At 50.3% G+C, this 17,293-nt stretch overlaps 11 protein-coding genes across 12 annotated transcripts in view; 3 read left to right on the top strand and 8 right to left on the bottom strand.

The window, feature by feature from the left end:
- Nucleotides 1–6: 6 nt before the first annotated feature.
- On the bottom strand, nt 7–1,397 carry PPTG_06274 (hypothetical protein). Its single transcript, XM_008900175.1, has one exon. The coding sequence runs from the start codon at nt 1,178–1,180 to the stop codon at nt 203–205; it is 978 nt and encodes a 325-aa protein (XP_008898423.1). The 5' UTR covers nt 1,181–1,397; the 3' UTR covers nt 7–202.
- A 946-nt stretch (nt 1,398–2,343) lies between these two features.
- PPTG_06273 (hypothetical protein) lies at nt 2,344–3,859 on the top strand. The gene has a single exon (XM_008900174.1). The coding sequence runs from the start codon at nt 2,561–2,563 to the stop codon at nt 3,536–3,538; it is 978 nt and encodes a 325-aa protein (XP_008898422.1). The 5' UTR covers nt 2,344–2,560; the 3' UTR covers nt 3,539–3,859.
- On the bottom strand, nt 3,624–4,235 carry PPTG_06272 (hypothetical protein; the record flags this gene model as incomplete). Its single annotated transcript, XM_008900173.1, has 2 exons — nt 3,624–4,001; nt 4,080–4,235. The coding sequence occupies 2 exons, from the start codon at nt 4,233–4,235 to the stop codon at nt 3,921–3,923; spliced, it is 237 nt and encodes a 78-aa protein (XP_008898421.1). The 3' UTR covers nt 3,624–3,920.
- Nucleotides 4,236–5,195: 960 nt separating this feature from the next.
- PPTG_06271 (hypothetical protein) lies at nt 5,196–6,236 on the bottom strand (the record flags this gene model as incomplete). Its single annotated transcript, XM_008900172.1, has 1 exon — nt 5,196–6,236. One exon carries the CDS (start codon nt 6,234–6,236, stop codon nt 5,196–5,198), a length of 1,041 nt encoding a protein of 346 aa, XP_008898420.1.
- Nucleotides 6,237–7,738: 1,502 nt separating this feature from the next.
- Nucleotides 7,739–8,438, top strand: PPTG_06270 (hypothetical protein; the record flags this gene model as incomplete). Its single annotated transcript, XM_008900171.1, has 2 exons — nt 7,739–7,999; nt 8,062–8,438. The coding sequence occupies 2 exons, from the start codon at nt 7,739–7,741 to the stop codon at nt 8,350–8,352; spliced, it is 552 nt and encodes a 183-aa protein (XP_008898419.1). The 3' UTR covers nt 8,353–8,438.
- Nucleotides 8,439–10,209, bottom strand: PPTG_06269 (hypothetical protein). Its single transcript, XM_008900170.1, has 2 exons — nt 9,826–10,209; nt 8,439–9,690 (listed from the first exon to the last, which is right to left on the bottom strand). Exons 1-2 carry the CDS (start codon nt 10,022–10,024, stop codon nt 8,576–8,578), a joined length of 1,314 nt encoding a protein of 437 aa, XP_008898418.1. The 5' UTR covers nt 10,025–10,209; the 3' UTR covers nt 8,439–8,575.
- A 715-nt stretch (nt 10,210–10,924) lies between these two features.
- PPTG_06268 (hypothetical protein) lies at nt 10,925–13,360 on the bottom strand (the record flags this gene model as incomplete). Its single annotated transcript, XM_008900169.1, has 1 exon — nt 10,925–13,360. One exon carries the CDS (start codon nt 13,358–13,360, stop codon nt 10,925–10,927), a length of 2,436 nt encoding a protein of 811 aa, XP_008898417.1.
- A 253-nt stretch (nt 13,361–13,613) lies between these two features.
- Nucleotides 13,614–14,874, top strand: PPTG_06267. 2 transcript variants are annotated; one of them, XM_008900167.1, is made up of 4 exons: nt 13,614–13,727; nt 13,788–13,958; nt 14,026–14,222; nt 14,292–14,874. In XM_008900167.1, exons 1-4 carry the CDS (start codon nt 13,649–13,651, stop codon nt 14,412–14,414), a joined length of 570 nt encoding a protein of 189 aa, XP_008898415.1. In that variant the 5' UTR covers nt 13,614–13,648; the 3' UTR covers nt 14,415–14,874. The 2 variants fall into 2 exon arrangements, with proteins under 2 accessions (XP_008898415.1, XP_008898416.1); XM_008900168.1 differs by having other exon boundaries at nt 13,614–13,958.
- Nucleotides 14,418–15,057, bottom strand: PPTG_06266 (hypothetical protein; the record flags this gene model as incomplete). Its single annotated transcript, XM_008900166.1, has 1 exon — nt 14,418–15,057. One exon carries the CDS (start codon nt 15,055–15,057, stop codon nt 14,497–14,499), a length of 561 nt encoding a protein of 186 aa, XP_008898414.1. The 3' UTR covers nt 14,418–14,496.
- A 30-nt stretch (nt 15,058–15,087) lies between these two features.
- PPTG_06265 (SLOB protein kinase) lies at nt 15,088–16,682 on the bottom strand. The gene is made up of 2 exons (XM_008900165.1): nt 16,335–16,682; nt 15,088–16,255 (listed from the first exon to the last, which is right to left on the bottom strand). The coding sequence occupies exons 1-2, from the start codon at nt 16,605–16,607 to the stop codon at nt 15,200–15,202; spliced, it is 1,329 nt and encodes a 442-aa protein (XP_008898413.1). The 5' UTR covers nt 16,608–16,682; the 3' UTR covers nt 15,088–15,199.
- A 401-nt stretch (nt 16,683–17,083) lies between these two features.
- PPTG_06264 (hypothetical protein) overlaps nt 17,084–17,293 on the bottom strand; it is a gene marked incomplete at both ends in the record, with an annotated part of 2,575 nt that continues 2,365 nt past the window's right edge. The window contains one exon of the mRNA XM_008900164.1: nt 17,084–17,275. Within this exon, the coding sequence (XP_008898412.1) occupies nt 17,084–17,275 (192 nt within the window). The remainder of the gene's footprint in view (nt 17,276–17,293) is intronic.

Genomic DNA, 17,293 nt, shown 5'->3' with positions numbered 1-17,293 from the left:
CATAAAACTTGCAAAACACGGTGACAAAACTTCAACAACAAAACTTATTGCAAATTAGGGTACGTGACTTCGCTTTACATAAAATACGTAGTACTTTGCAAACAAGAAGTTTACGAGTGATACTTGTGTTCTCTACTACTCATGCATCTGGCCAACAAGAACATAAGATTGGACGCGAGTATCAGCGTCGTCTAACCGGCGATTACATGGACTTACGGCGGTCTCCGACTCCTTCAGCATCGTCTTCACTCAGTTCCTCCAGCGTCATCGGATGTGCCATCTTGACGTTCTCCTCAGTCAGTGGCAGCGGCCCGAACGACACCGACCGACGTCGACTGTTCTTCACTGTTGAACTGGCCTGCGAGTCGCTCTCGAACGACCACGCACTCACACTCGACTCGGTGATCGTCTCCTTCTCGTCTTCTCCGTCATGTTCGCTGTCCGACTGGGCCACGCGTAGTTTCGGATAGTCACTCTCACTCTGTTCACCAGCGGCAAAGTCCACATCCATGTCAATGTCCTCGTTGACCTCAGCGAAGTCGCTCAGGTCGTAGTCGCTCTCACTGGCGCCACTGTACTCTTCGTCGTCTGCGTGCTCGCCTTCGACGTATCCTTCCTCCTCGTAGCCCAGTTCAGACGCCGACAAGAACGTGGTCTTGGAGCATGTAGCCACCATGGTCTGGGTGAGACTGTTCTTGCAGTTGAAGACCAACATGGCTTCATCTGCAGCAGTCTTCTGCTCCTGCAGTGCCCGCTTGACACGCACACGTGAGCGCATTGTGCGCTTGAGGTTACGTAGCAGAACACTCTCGCGTTGGTCCTCGCGACGCAGCAGCTTGAGCTCGTCGGCCAGATCCTTTAGCAGATCCGGCTGGCCGAGTGTCTGCGCCTGTTCCAGGTCGTCCTGCAGTTCACGCAGTTGCTCCAGACGCTGGCGTTGGTTGAGCACGTTCTCCACAATGTGAGCGCGCAGCAGCTCCGTCTCGTCGGTCACGGCCTGCAGACGCTTGGTCAGACGCTCGCGACGACGACGCATCACGTCGCCCACCTGTTTACTGGAGAAGGCCACGCATTTGAGCGCCTTGAGCACCTGCTTGGAGTTCTCGACCGGGTCGTCCGAGGCTGTGAGCTGTGGAATGTCGGCCATGGGCGACATCCAAGAGATGGCGGCGGTGGACATTTGTGTTGAAGTAGTGAGGGATAATAAATTAAGGGAAGAAGAGGATGAAGCGTTCCGGAATCCCAATCGGAGCAGGAGGCGCCTCTCTTCGTGTCAAAAATCGAGAATGCTGTGCGGTCGACGGCGACGGAAGGGTGTCCCGGTCATCCTTAACTGCAGTCGGCGGCGCGTTTATTGCAGCCGCTTGAAGCGTCATCTTTGCTGCAGGGTGGCAACTTGCGTTTTGTATGGCGGAGGCTCGCGTGGGATCTTTTATGCGGCTATTGGCTAATAATAGTCGGAAAAATGCGGCCCCTGTTTAACGTGTTTTTTTTCTGCCAAAACACGGGTGTTTATCATGCGTAAAATCTCCGGAGGTGGTTTATCTGCAAGCAACCTCTGCAAGGTGGCTGGCAATGCGAGCTTGTTGAATATCTCAACTTGAGTTGATGTGGTGGTGTTTTTGGCATTGGCCCGCCTTTTTAGATCAATAGCATCGTGTTATTAACCAACGAAGCTCGACCGGCGATTGAACAGTATATGCCACAAAGAACTTCTCGAACATCACGAGCTTACGTCGTAAGCTCTACGATAAAAAGAAAACCAAACGGACTGTGAGCATTAAAATAACTCTGCTATCAATCGCGGCTTTGGTGTCATGGCTCCCAGGTCATTATCGCGTCACACGCTTGTTGAAGATGGAAAATACAAAACAGCAGGTCAGGTCGACGCAAAAGAAACGCGGATCTTGGCGGCACCTTCGAGGAAGACGTATCCTCGCGTATTGGTATTTCCTTGCAGCAACAACTTATACTACTCTGTTCATACACGAAATACCAGCCATATACTACCTGTAGTAGTATTTATCTATCCCTCTGGTAAGCCCAGAGGGATAGATGCAGGAAGTAGTCTTGAGAATTAAGAGCTATTGCCAAAACATGGCGACTACATTTTCTGTCATTGCTACTTGCGTCACCAAGACGACACCGTCTCAGCCAGCTCGCATTGCCAGCCACCTTGCAGAGGTTGCTTGCAGATAAACCACCTCCGGAGATTTTACGCATGATAAACACCCGTGTTTTGGCAGAAAAAAAACACGTTAAACAGGGGCCGCATTTTTCCGACTATTATTAGCCAATAGCCGCATAAAAGATCCCACGCGAGCCTCCGCCATACAAAACGCAAGTTGCCACCCTGCAGCAAAGATGACGCTTCAAGCGGCTGCAATAAACGCGCCGCCGACTGCAGTTAAGGATGACCGGGACACCCTTCCGTCGCCGTCGACCGCACAGCATTCTCGATTTTTGACACGAAGAGAGGCGCCTCCTGCTCCGATTGGGATTCCGGGACGCTTCATCCTCTTCTTCCCTTAATTTATTATCCCTCACTACTTCAACACAAATGTCCACCGCCGCCATCTCTTGGATGTCGCCCATGGCCGACATTCCACAGCTCACAGCCTCGGACGACCCGGTCGAGAACTCCAAGCAGGTGCTCAAGGCGCTCAAATGCGTGGCCTTCTCCAGTAAACAGGTGGGCGACGTGATGCGTCGTCGTCGCGAGCGTCTGACCAAGCGTCTGCAGGCCGTGGCCGACGAGACGGAGCTGCTGCGCGCTCACATTGTGGAGAACGTGCTCAACCAACGCCAGCGTCTGGAGCAACTGCGTGAACTGCAGGACGACCTGGAACAGGCGCAGACACTCGGCCAGCCGGATCTGCTAAAGGATCTGGCCGACGAGCTCAAGCTGCTGCGTCGCGAGGACCAACGCGAGAGTGTTCTGCTACGTAACCTCAAGCGCACAATGCGCTCACGTGTGCGTGTCAAGCGGGCACTGCAGGAGCAGAAGACTGCTGCAGATGAAGCCATGTTGGTCTTCAACTGCAAGAACAGTCTCATCCAGACCATGGTGGCTACATGCTCCAAGACCACGTTCTTGTCGGCGTCTGAACTGGGCTACGAGGAGGAAGGATACGTCGAAGGCGAGCACGCAGACGACGAAGAGTACAGTGGCGCCAGTGAGAGCGACTACGACCTGAGCGACTTCGCTGAGGTCAACGAGGACATTGACATGGATGTGGACTTTGCCGCTGGTGAACAGAGTGAGAGTGACTATCCGAAACTACGCGTGGTCCAGTCGGACAGCGAACATGACGGAGAAGACGAGAAGGAGACGATCGCCGAGTCGAGTGTGAGTGCGTGGTCGTTCGAGAGCGACTCGCAGGCCAGTTCAACAGTGAAGAACAGTCGACGTCGGTCGGTGTCGTTCGGGCCGCTGCCACTGACTGAGGAGAACGTCACGATGGCACATCCGATGACGCTGGAGGAACTGAGTGAAGACGATGCTGAAGGAGTCGGAGACCGCCGTAAGTCCATGTAATTATCGTTCATAGACAACACTCAGGCTCGCTTCTGGATGAAACTGGGGTTGCAGACGCTCAAATTCCAGTGTCGAAGCATCGAAATTTGTAAATAATTATATATTTCTCTTTGTGAGTGATATTGATATCTCGACAGAAGGCCGTCGACTAACAACTTCTACTAGATCGTTTGAAATTCCACACAAACGATTGCATACAGTAAGTAGGTCAACCAGAAGTCACCTAGCACACGTTAATATTCTTCTTCTGAATCCTCCGTTACTTCGCATGCTAGTAGTAGCTTGCAAACTCAATCAACTCATCCCACCATTTAGCTGACCCCTCAGTTTTGCTTCTTTGATGCCGAGTCTTGATCCGACGAGAAGAAATTCTGCAGATGACTCAACAGACCAGATACACAGGTTCGTGGTGGCGCCTTGGGCACTTCGGATGGCGTATGAGGCGTGCTGCGGTCGTACATGCCTACAATATCACAACATCAAAATCGCTTGTATTCAAGTAGGACAAGGCTGCTTCCGTAACTACGATTTGGTGTCGTACCATGGATGGGAATCGGAGGATAAAGCGGTTTGGGCCATGAATTATAAGATGGATGTTGTCCTCATCCTGGATACGCTCGTCATTGTCGGGAAAACCGAACGGTTCGTCACCGACTAGAGCCGATTCCTCGTCCAGTTCATTGGCCTTATTCACCATCGCTTTAATTGCAACCGGTATTTCCCCATGATGTTCCCCAAGCTGTCGCAAGTACTGGAATTCGGGGTCGCTGAACCGGAGCCATGTGCCGTCGTCTCACTTTGCAAGGTAGAGTTTGGGCTCGCATTAGTGAAATATGCGAAACTCTTCACGCTTGATCTCTTGTTCGAGCTCGCCTATGCTGTTTGAGTCAAGAAAAGATCGCCTCCATTACATGTAGTCATCATGGCCATAATTGCTTTCTCCACGATCGATATATGTACGTGGAGCTAGGAAAAGATGATGTTGAGTCTCAGACAAACCTTCTCGGCAAGTCGAAATCCATCTAATATCAAGTATCTTTCCTCGATATTATAGTCGTTGTGTCATCTTAGTTATCAGGGCAGGTAGTACTGTACTGATATTCAAGTCAAGTACTTAAGTAGTAGTAATAAAATGTAATGTAAAGTTAATTTATACTCGGAGTACACATTTATAAGTAAGAAGTATAGTATACAAAGCCGTGCTTTGCCGGAACAGCTCTCTTTACAACGGTTCGAAGTATCATCCCTTACCTAAATGGAAAAACGGATTGCATTGTCGGTGTTATTAATAATTACCTTATCTACAGTTGACACCGATCAGCATCAGCACTTAAGAAATTCATTTCTTCATGAAAAAAAATAAAGAACTAGTCTAAAATAGCATGTGTGCGTATTAGATCTATGCTTTTGCTTCGACGCGAATCCAAGGGTCATAATTGAACACATTTTTACATGTTACTGTTATGAACTCTTCGAATAAAAAACATCGAAAAATTACCACCTAATTTTAGTCCTGTGTGAAAGTTGAGCATGGCGAAATTCGGCAGGCGATTGTGTACTAAGTTTACGTCCATTTTGTTCTTACTCGGATGCATTTGAAAAATGAAAAGGAAAAAAAAATGGTAGGTATCGAATAGTTCGATGTCAGTTCGATGCTCTACAAGAACTTGGTGTCCACCCACCACTCGTCCGTGTAGTTGCTGCCAAGGATGTCCGTTATGGCAACAGGCGCGTCCAGCTGCCCACTGAAGGATACCCGCTGCTTTGTAGATGCACCGGGGCCGTGGTTATTGTACTCTTTGAAGTAGACATTAGCGGTGTTGTTGTCTTTGTTCCATTGCTGCCACCCTTGTGGGTTGATGACGTCGCCAAGTTTGCTGTTCTGGAAGACAACGCGAGCGTAGGGATACCATGGACGGCCCAAATAGGCCGTTCCATTCATCGATGTGTTGGAGCTGAACACGTGCGCATTGTTGAACACGTACTCAGACAGATTGGAGCTGTTGGTGTTACCATTAGCGGTGACGCAGCCTTTTCCAACCGATTCCAGATCACAGGACTCAAACCACGCCTTCGACTGGAGACCGAAGATGAAATCAACGGCCCCAGCAATGTAGGATCGGGCGAAGAGTTCACGTCCTTTGTTAGCACACAAAGTGTCCTGATATCCAGTGAAGTTGCAAGCGTAGAAACCGTAGTTGGGGGCGTCGATGTACGTGGCGACGGCCTGGCCCAGAGTCTTGATTTTTCCAGTCGGGTTGGCGACGTTGAGGTTGTACACCTTCACACCACTTTTCGACTTGAACAGCAGAGTACTGACAAGTTGGTTGAGCGAACCGGTGGCATTGGCAGGGAGATCTCTTTGTGCCATTGTGTGGGTGATGGTCACTTGATTTTTCGCGTAGTTCATTGTGTTACACGTGTAGCCTTGCAGCACTAAATGGCCGTTCAGCTTCGGGACTGTCACCTGCTCGTGGTAGACACCAGGGAACAGGAAGAGAGTGTGCTCGTCCGTCGTGTTCGGGACATTGGCGACGCCCTCCGACACGGTCTTGAAGCTACCCGCGTATGTGCCAGTAGCATCGACAACGATAGCTCCTGCTGGAGGCGTCGTCCGCGAGTTCGGACCGGTGCACGCACTGCTGGTTGTGGCAAGTATGGCCGTCGCGAGAGAGGCAAGTACGGAGAATGCACGCATTTTCGAGTTGCTTGAGTGTCGAAAGGAAAAAGTCGAAGTAAGCTGCCTAACCGTTGGCGCTCTTGTGTACGTCCTCAGCAACTATCCGACTATGGGCCGTGACTGCTGTGATCGTATTCACGTTGCTGGTCGCTTTATCAGCAAAGCACGCAGTCATGAGTGATTGTATGTCTATCTCGAGGTCGGCGGGGCGTGCACAATCATAGTGTTTTTCTGCCCGATAACGGGGTATCTCGGATCGAAAGGAAGATAGCCTTACATTTGCTCGTACGAGCGCCAACTCGTGCTTCTGGTACAGCGGCTGCGAGACGGCCGCGAGATTTGTCTGTAAGTTTCAGGCACTTCGAGTTCGAAAACCAAATTCTACAATCGTTGACTGGAAATAACCATACGCGCTCATGATCCTTGACGCTACAACAGCTGAAGATACAATTGCATCGAAAGGATTTACTCAAGTAATAAAAAGTAAAAAAAAAAAAATGCTAAGGGGGACTCATCAGAAATTTCTCAGTTTATAAGCGAAGGAAAGCAAAAGAAATATTGCCGGTGGCGCGGGCACTGAGAATGCTCGAGAGATCCTTTCAGAGAGAGAGAGAGAGAGAGAGAGAGAGAGAGAGAGAGAGAGAGAGAGAGAGAGATCCAACCGGAGAGCGATAACAACCACTAAATATGAACTAGTATGGATGTTCTGCTATATGTATCCCAGTGTGCTCGTGACTGTACATATATATGTACTTCCACACCGAAAGTCTTACCTATCTTGGCGCAAGCGTTCTTGCTTTTCTGCTGGAAGAATGTTTGGCTCAAAGGCTGGCATGACATTGCTTCAATTGTTGGTCTCATTGAAGCTCGTGATGACTGGTAGTACTACTATCTGTTGTACAACTACACTTTCTCATGACGGTCTTAGAAACCATAATTTCGCCGACGGTCCTGGAAACCATTATAGGACTGCGAGGTAGACTAGTAATATATTTTTGTACTGCAGAAGAAGGCACCTTAAACGCAATGCTGGCACTTGTGATCGCGTAACAAAGCTAACAGTTAAGCTAAGATGATTGTTCGTGGGCTCATCAGTGCATTCGTCTCTCGAGTTACCGAGAGGATTTCCTCACAAAGATTCAGAGCAGATCTTGGTATTTTTGCGAACATCATTTGAGCCCCAAGCAACTATTGTCCAAAACAACAACGCGAACACTCGTCTCCCACGCTCGAAAATTGACGAATGAGCTCTTCTCTCGACTGTCGCCTTTTGCTGGAGTCCACACAGCCAATCATTTTCTTCACCGATTATAACACTGAAATCCTATTTCTGCCCTAAATTCGGATGCCACACCACATACCTTATTTTCGGACGCATCGATTCAGCTTCAACTTGTGTCGTTTCGAAACGGATCGCTCAGTTCATTAATGGGATGCAGCAGTGACCGCTCGCCGGCGGCGCGAGCTCTTACTCTTGAAAAAGATCTAAGCGACTCGTCCACTGAGAACAAGAAGTTACGATGGGCCTGCTGAATTTACTGCGCAAGCTTAAGAAGGACGACAGTGAGGCGCGTATCCTCGTGCTGGGACTGGATAATGGTGGCAAGACCACCATCCTTAAGAAACTCTCGGAAGAGGACATCAGCCACATTATGCCGACACAAGGCTTTAACGTCAAGAGTCTGCAGGTCGACGGCTTCAAGCTCAACATGTGGGATATTGGCGGCCAGAAGACCATCCGTCCTTACTGGCGGAACTACTACGAGCAGACTGACGCTCTGGTGCGTTGTAGCTTTCTGTTGACAGCATTTACTACTCGATTAATCCACTTGCTACTGTGTAGATCTACGTGATCGACAGTGCTGATCGTCGTCGTCTCGAGGAAACTGGCATGGAGCTCGTGACGCTGCTGGAAGAGGAGAAGCTCTCCAATGTGCCTATTCTCGTGTTCGCCAACAAGCAAGACTTGCTCAATGCGCTGCCCTCGGGTGAAATTTCCACGGCACTTAACCTGGCAACTATCCGCGACCGCACGTGGCACATCCAGGCCTGCTCGGCCAAGACGGGCGAGGGTCTGCAAGAAGGCATGGAGTGGATAGTCACCACAATGAGCACTGGACGAGAGGCCAAGTAAACAACATCAAGCTTCTGCACTCGCACACTAAACTGCGAAGTTTACAGATAGTATCACCAAGCTTTCTGTAAAAATATCAAAAAAAATTGCCTTTGATAAAAATGCTTTTTTGGCATGTGCACACGTACGCACTCCACGACTTTTATTAGTGGTTTTGTATTGTGTCGAGCATTCGGGTGTCTTTCACCTGAGTAAACCCTGGTGCTACTAGTCCAACACCCGCTTAGGCCTCGAACTCCACGCCAATCTTCACCTGCTCGGCCTGTGCGACGATGTCGGCGATCTTGACGGCCTTCTCAGCCGCGTCCTCCAGGTCGTCGGCCACGATCATCTTGATGCCCGACTCGGCGATAATCTTGCGCGCAGGCTCCACGTTGGTGCCCTGCAGACGGATAATGACCGGCTTCTTCAGGCCCAGGTCCTTGGCCGCAGCCACGATACCAGCAGCGATGACATCGCAACGCATGATACCGCCGAAAATGTTGACAAGGATCGACTTGACCTGGTCGTCGCCGTCCAGGATCTCGAAGGCCTTCTTCACCTGCTCTTCGGTGGCACCTCCGCCCACATCCAGGAAGTTAGCGGGCGAGCCGCCGTACAGCGAGATGATGTCCATGGTGGCCATTGCCAGACCGGCACCGTTCACGAGGCAGCCGATGTTGCCGTCCAGGCCAATGTAGTTGAGGTCGTAGGCGCTGGCCTCCACCTCACGCGAGTCCTCCTGGGTCTTGTCGCGCTTGGCGAAGATCTCCTTGTGACGGAAGGCCGCGTTGTCATCGTAGTTGAGCTTGGCGTCGCAAGCGAAGATCTCGCCCTCGCGAGTCTCGGCCAGCGGGTTGATCTCCACCAGAGTGGCGTCCACACCGATGAACATGTTGTACAGGTTCTTGATCTGCGTCTCCAGCTTCTTGAGGACCTCGCCCTCACCACCCAGAGCCTTGGCCAGACGAGCCACCTGCTCGTCCGTAGGGCCCGTGGAGATATCGACGCTCTCCTTGAAGATAAGCTCCGGAGTGGCCTCGGCCACGTCCTCAATGGAGGTTCCGCCGGCGGGCGAGGCCACCATAACGGGGCCCTGCGACGCGCGGTCCATGAGGATCGAGAAGTACATCTCACGACGCATCCAGACGCGCTCCATGAGGAACACCTTGGCCACCTCAATGCCCTTAGCACCAGTCTGCTTGGTCACGAGCGTCTCGCCCAGCATCTTCTTGGCGAACTCCTCGGCCTGCTCGGGCTTGGTGCACATGTGCACACCGCCCTTGAAGCCGTTCTTGAACGTACCGAGGCCACGGCCGCCCGTCAGCGCCTGCGCCTTGATCACCACATCCACGCCCTCTGGATTGTCATAATAAGATACCTTTGTTAAACAAAATACTCTAATTGATGCAAATTAGGGAGTCCTTTACGGGGAGATAATAATAGATCCCTCCCCTCGGTTATTTAGCGTAGGAATCGAATGTTTATACGCACCACGGTCACCGCGGATCTTGCTGAAGGCAGCCTTAGCCTCGGCCGGGGTGTCGGCGGCGATGCCCTGCGGCGTGGCGACGCCGAAGCCCTTCATGATCTCCAGCGACTGGAACTCGTGCAGGTTAAGGCGACGCACCTGCGCGCTCTGACGAGCCGGCAGCGACATGAGCTTGGGGTTACGCAGCACACGGCCGAACATGATAGAGACTCTCTTAACGTGCGGGTGGCTGAAGGCGTCTCGGGAAATGATACGGAGGCTTTAGAGCCCCACAGACAGCGGCGTACCGTGTTTGCGCTGAATTGAGCGCGGCTTGGAGAGTCGATACCAGGAAAATCGCTTCAGATCTCCCCAGCGATACAAAACGCTGTTTTGCGGTGCAAAGGGGACCACTGGAATGAAGTCTGCCCGCATTGGGTGATAATCGAAACAAAATCGTGGATTGGCTGAAATAATTCCCTAAACCTTTATAACTTGCACCTGCATCTTCAAGTCTTCAGTGTTCATAAACGACACACACTGTTAAACGTTGGCAACGCGTTGCCGTCATTGCCCGCCGCGCTCCAAGCTCCGAGTTGTATGGCTACAACAGCGACTGCCGTTCGTGTCTTGGCAGCGCGTAGTTTTCTCCATTAGTAAGGAGTCGTATAGAAACCCAGTAAGCGAGAGGAAGTTGGGCATTTCTCTTAAGGGACGAATGCGACCACGCTTGTGGACCTCAAACATTGCGACGCTGTGCGATTCGCACCGTGCGAAGCGAAACGATCAACATCGGCGAGAGGGGCCTTTAAAAGCTCCTATTGAGCTGCAGGAGCATGAATGCTGAGAGAGTTAATATGCACAAGTGTCCGCTTTGACGAGTCATGACTTCAAGATCGGAGGCAAATGCGACGAGGCATTTGAAGCTGAAGGTGGGAGCAAAACTTCAGTTTTGCTCGTTTTCTGCGATAGCTGCAGACACAAGGGCGTTAAGCTCTGCATTTCGTTATTTGCGTATGGGATCTATGAAGTCCTGTTAACACCACACCGATGTATTGGAAAGATCTCCACATAGAGCTGGTCCAAATAATGCAAACACGAATGTATTTGTTGTCTTGAGACTTACTTGATCTTGGTCATTGGACCAGCCTGAACGATAGGTGGCGCAGTGGCTGGTGCGTTGTCACGCGTATTAGATCCTTGCTTCTGGTATACGGGGAAGGCGTTGTGCTTGGCTGGTCCTTCAATGAAAGCCACCAGTTCGTCGCTCATGTAGTACTGCTCCGAGGATTTGTTGACGTTGCAGTCTTCACAGAAGCAGAGCAAGATCGTATCGATACCAGTACCATAGACGTCCAAGAAGAACGAGGCCGTGGCGTAGCTAAGCACTCCCGTGAGCAGCATGGGGAAGATCGGACTGCTGACACTGGCCAGATCGCCCAGGAAGAAGCTCGGCAGATGTGTAGGCGGATAGCGGATAAAGACGAACATGAAAAGCATACAGAAACCCGTGATGAACATCTTGCCTAGGATCATCAAGAAGCGCGAGACGATGCTGACAGTAGCGACTCGAGCAGCGTTAGCCAGCAGTAAAGAGAAGGAATCCTTCATGGCTGGACAGAAACTTTTGCCTTTCATGGCCATGATGATGAAGGCGTTCTTGTTGAGAAACTTGAGGCACTTCTCGAAGCACCAGAGGAAGCATTTGAGGCACAGCATAACCACTTTAACCACTGCGTTGCCCTGCTTGGCCGTACGCATTTTCTGGTCGATATACTCGAGTGCAATGCGGAACATCTGCACGACGGCGATAATGAGGCTGCCGAACGCTATCGATCCGAAGTGGTAGCGAATGGTGCGCCACATGGAGCGAAATACCGGTCGAGCCAGCACTTGACGTTTGTCCAGTGTCCAGTAGTACTCACAGAAGGCACCAGCAATGGTGGCGTACGCTGCGGCCTGGATGAATTGACTCGTCCAGAGGAGTCCGAAGAGGTGGTAGATCATCAAGTAGTGCATGGCATCGTCCTCCTTAATCTTCGCTGGGACAGCGCCCTCGAAATCGGTGCCTGTAGCGTTGCCAGCGGTGTCGGCGACGTCGTTGAGTGTTATTTTACCAGACGTTGCGATGAATGCAGCCGCCACCAACCAGTAGGCCACAAGACCGACTGCGAATAGTGTGGGTACGATCGGGTAGAGCGTTAGCATTGGCATGGACTGTAGCGCCTTCGAAGCTTCGCGGATGATACCGATAGCAATACGGATACGGCCACACATGAAAATGAGAAGAAGGAGAAGTAGGATGTCGATTGCAGTGAGGACGTAGCAGGCGATCGCCCAATAGTAAGCCTGATCCTCAGCAGCAGTGATGCCGGCTGATGTGATGTAGGTCGTGGTTGCAACAGTGAGCGCTTGAGCGTCCTCGGACGACATCCCCATTTTATCTAACGTACTTTGCATACTTGTACTGTTGATCAGGTTGCCTTCATAGGCACAGAAGAAGGTAATAACGATCTGCATGGCTACGACGAGCACGATGACAAGCCACACGAAGAGACCGGCACAGTAGCGCAGCAGGACAAGCCAGATGAGTCCGAGGATCAGAGCGAACAGCCCACCGCAGATCAAGATGGGGAAGGCAGCCTTCTGCAGGTCACCGAGCCAGCGAGCCACCATGTACCATTTCCGACTCAGCATCTTGGTGACGGGGTCTTCGGTCGTGGAGCCAATCTGACGCTCTTGTTTAGTCGTCTCCAAGCTCGTACAATTCGGTCGTAAAGCGGTGATAACTTCAGTACAGCTTTTGTTGCCACAGTCTGTGAACGGGTTGATCTTCTCGTCCGTCCCGCAGGTCAGAGTCTTGACTTTGCCTGCCTTGTAGTTCGCTTCTTCTTCGTCCGTACAGTCGTCAACGCACCGAGCAGTTTGTGTGACTTCAATCTTGGTGAGCTCCACGCACCGATACAAGACGTTGCTGGAGTTGGTGACGAGTTTCCAAGGAGAACCGGCCTTCTCGTACTCCATACTAGAACCGGCACTGGAGTCGTCTTCGTTCACGGGATCAGCGTGTACAGTGTAGTTCAAGTAGGCGTGCACGTAGAGATCATTGTCGGTGATTAGTGGACAGGACGGGACACATACGCCGAAGAGTTTACGAAGTGTCGAAGGATTGGCGAGTTGTTTGGCAGTGTAACCAGCTGCGGCGAGTGTCTTGAGATCTTCAGACAGACGCGGATAGATCATGTACTTGTAGTCGGTAAAGTCGTAGGCCGGAACGGTATCGGTCTTGTCAGCTTGAGCACCACATGTGCGCCCCATCCAGTCAGTGCCGTAGATGAGTCGCTGTGGTTTACCGTGCTTGTACCCGACGCCGGCAATGACGATCATACCGATCCAGAAGACGACGAAGAAGAGCAAGCAGAGAACATCGGTGCACCTGCGGTTGTTGGGTTTGAAAGGATTCGTGCTAGAAACCTCTTCAGTGGGGCGAGACGCCTTACGTGTATCTTCCTGCGCTTCGTTACCAGTGTCGTTGGGCTTGCTTCCACGGTTCCCCATGGTCAAGTTGCAGTTTTTAATTGACTTGCTTGGAACTAGTAATAACGGTTCGGCCAAAGTGACTTTTGTGCTCTGCTGGAAACGCGACGAATGCTGATTTGTCGTCCTGCCTCCATGATCTCGGTGTGTACGAGCGCAGGGAAAACCAACGGGAGACACACTGGCATCGTCGCAATAACCATCGGATCGTTACGAAACCTCAATGAAAAATGTAGCCATGTAGAAGCTAAATTTTAATCAAATTTCATCTTCAGTTTTAGTTATTTCGTTACCCTTGTCGAATAAAAAATGACTGAGAAGGAACTCTACCACGAGCGCCAGACGCTCTACCGCTGCGGGCTTCACGCGCTCAACAACGTGCTGCGAGGTGTATTATGCAGTGTTAAACTACGAGGAATGTATGGTCTGATGAATGTATTTTACGTAGGTCCCGTTTTCTCCAAAGCCTCGTTAGATGAAGCGTGTATGGAGCTGGCGACGTTGGCTGACCCAAAAGCTGGGAATGGCCTAATGAATTGGGCCTGGAACCCTCACAGAGCCCCACTGGGACTTGGAAATTACGACGTCAACGCTCTGACGCTAGCATTACAACAAAAAGGTAAAATACTAGCCGATTGTGTCATAAATGTAGCAGTGGTGAGAATTATCAGTCAATATTTTTCTAGGTTACGTGATGCAGTGGCTGGACAAGCGACAACCCGTGGACGAGAAGCTGGTGAAGCTAGACGAGGTGGAGGGAGTTTTGTGCAACGTGGTGATGACCACGATGCTCAGTAGTCTATGGACGCAGCGACACTGGTTCGCCATTCGGAAAATTTGCGGCGTTTGCTACAATTTGGACTCGAAACTCGAAGCTCCTGTGGTATGTTGTAGCTTTGAATTATTCACCTGAGATTTGAGTTGTATTTATTTATTTTCCTTTTTTTTGCAGGCGTTTGAGAGTGAGAGTGCATGCTACCAGTTCTTACAAGAATTGGTGAACACGGGCGAATGTGAATTGTTTCTGATCACGAAAGAGAAAAGCACGAAAACGGAAGAAGAGTCTCAAAGCTAGAATCATATTATGTGTTTCGAAGTGAAATGGTCATGCAGTGCTGAGTTTTCAAGTTCATTTTTCTGGATACTGAGGCTCGAACTCAAGTAGCAATTGGAGGTAGCATCCACGACATGATCTTTTTAAAGTAAGTTGGATCGGTCTCTTCTTGGCGGTGGCGTAATAGAGCAGCAATGTCATCCCAATGGAAATTGTCACCGTTACGGAGGACGATGCCCTGCGGATCGATCACAACCGTGTGCGGGACGCTCTGTAGACCGTACGGCTCAGGGACCTCAGCCGCCCCATAATGCAGAACTGTTGGTTCATTTCCATTGCCATAGTATCGACACACCCGCGGCCCTTTGATCGTTTCATCTCCGATCTTGTGCTCCACGATCGTATCCAGAAAAGCGAAAGTGTCTCCAATATTCTGATCAAGATTCACCAGCACAAAGTTGAGCAGTTTGTTGTGGCGATCTTTGCTGAAAATCTCCATCGTCTCCACCTCACGCTCGCTTGCCTTGCTCCAAGTGGCGTAGAACGTCAAGATCGTGTATTTACCCGAGCTCTCCACCAAGTCCAGAAGCTGCTTCTGCTCGCCCGTCTCCAGATCCGTTAGCCTCATGTCTGGCGCCGGCTCATTCAACACGCACAACGACATCGTTTTCCTATGGAAAATTTAAGTCTTGTGGGACACAATGGAGTCGTTTCGCTAGATTCTTAAAAAAAAAATACTTAGTAACATTTTTTTTATAATGTTTTTGCAGCAATCTACATTATAAAAGTGTAAGTTTCTAGAGATTCTAGGCACTGGACACACTCATGTTGGATTTCGAACTGTCAGGTAGAGATAGCGCACGTTGAGCATGTTTGCGGAAGCTGTCAGCACGGTACGTCTTTCGTCTGGTCGGTATCGTCTTGCTGCTGTACGAGTTGCCTTTACTAGTCGGGTTCTTGCTGGGCGTGAGTTGCTGAATTCGCTGCTGTTGCTTTTCCTTCTCCTCGTAAACGCGACGCTCGGCACGTTGGCGCGCACGCAGTAATGCCTGCTGATCGTTGTAGTGCACAATGTGAGCCTGCGTTCGACTCGCGTTAATACGCATACTGTACTTGATGGTACTCTTCATAGCGGAGTCCAGACGGAACCCAGAGAACAGCGTTCTAATGGGAGGAAGCTCAGGGACAGCAAAGAGCGGGAATTCGTCCAGCATCTTCTCCACGTCGACGAGGAACAAGTGTTTCTTGTTGCGACTGCTAACAGAGCTACTAACCGACGTAGCATCATCAAAATCCACGCTATTTTCCGCTTCCTCTGGAGGTTCCGGTAGCGAATCCGGATAGTAGAAAATGGCTTGAAGAACATCAGCAATTTCGGGGGTCAGCATCTCGAGCACGCCTTCTTCAGGCTGAGGGGCTAAGAGTTCCATTCCCGTTGCCATTTCGTACAGAATATGTCCGAACAGCAGTAGATCGATGTCCATGTGCTGTTCTAGACACACTGTCAACTCGCGACTGTCCTTGTATCGGTCAATAGCTAGCAGTGGCGTGAAAATCTCGGCCAGTTTGACATTGCCACAGTCAATGACCACATTAGTGGACCTCAGGTGGTCACATACCAGACCTTTGGACCTCAGGCCTGCTAGAGCTTCCAGGATTTGCTTAGAGAACTTGGCGATTTCTTCAAATGGCAGCGGATGAGCGTTCTCCAGCCGATATTTGACGTCGTAGGGCTTGGCTGCGTTGTCTACCTGGTAGATACGGTCCTTGATGCTGCCACTAGACACAAAGGGCTGGACCACTAGCAGTGCCTTCTTCTCTTTGGAGTAGTAGATGTCCATGACGGGGAGAATGTATGGATGCTGTAGGACAAGAACCATTGAAATAGTGAGATAATTGCTAAAACTTCTGTATCGCCTATTATACCGTAAAACGCCGTACCTTGAGCGTGACGAGCAGCGCTTTCAGTTTGTACAAAGTGTTTTCTTTCTGGAAATCTAGGAGACTCAATTGTGCAGGTAGTAACGATAGCAGCATCTCGCCGCAGCTTTCTTGCTGCAGATTGAGCATATCCACGCGAAAACAGTACTTCTCGGCGCGTCTACCCATGGACGGGAGCGCCTCCTCCCGCCAGTGGAAGAGCGGATATTGACGGCAGTACTTGGCAGCTAGCAGCACGGCCAGAGTCGCGTTGAAGGACGAAGCTGACGCCATCAGCGAAGAGCTGCCTGGAAAACTTGAAGAACTGCTGTAAAACTTTGAAAAAAAAAAAAAAGAACTGAGGAGACTTCAACTGTCAAAATACGGTTCTCTTTCAAAATATTTCTGAAAACGACATAAAGCACTTTTCCTGAAAAAGTACTTGCCTTGACTTGTGGCCCACTATAATAAAATAAGATCAAAAGTGGTCCGAATCTAATGCGCACTTTTTCCACTACAAAGTACTTTTTAGTCAAAAAGCATACCGGAAGCGGAGTCGGATAGCTTTACGAGTACCGGTAATTCTTTACATAGTGATAACCTTCGTTATTACAATTGAGGGAGATTCAATGAAATATGGCTACACGAAAGGATTGCGATGTTTGTTACCATGGAGGAGTGGACTTTTAACAAACTACATATACTTCTACCAGAATTGGATTTATTTCGGAACGCATGACCAGGATCAAACAAGTCACCAGTTTGCATCCTTAAGCTGGAGTGACGTGTGAGCTGTCGATCCCGGCAATCGCATCTGACAAAACGTGCAACTCGTAGTCCACGCTGGTCTTTGGCATAGAGAGCGAGACTTTGACCTTGTGCTTCCACGCCACGTGCTTCACATGCACCAGTTCTCCTTCCTTGGTAGTCAAAATCACGTAGAAGCCGTACGGTTTGGGTTTCTGCAGCCTCGACGTGAA

Source organism: Phytophthora parasitica (genome assembly GCF_000247585.1).
Source record: "Phytophthora parasitica INRA-310 unplaced genomic scaffold supercont2.9, whole genome shotgun sequence".
Classification (NCBI taxonomy): domain Eukaryota; phylum Oomycota; class Peronosporomycetes; order Peronosporales; family Peronosporaceae; genus Phytophthora; species Phytophthora nicotianae.
The sequence above is the reverse complement of the archived record's forward strand: the minus strand, read 5'-3'. Positions and strand labels throughout refer to the sequence as shown.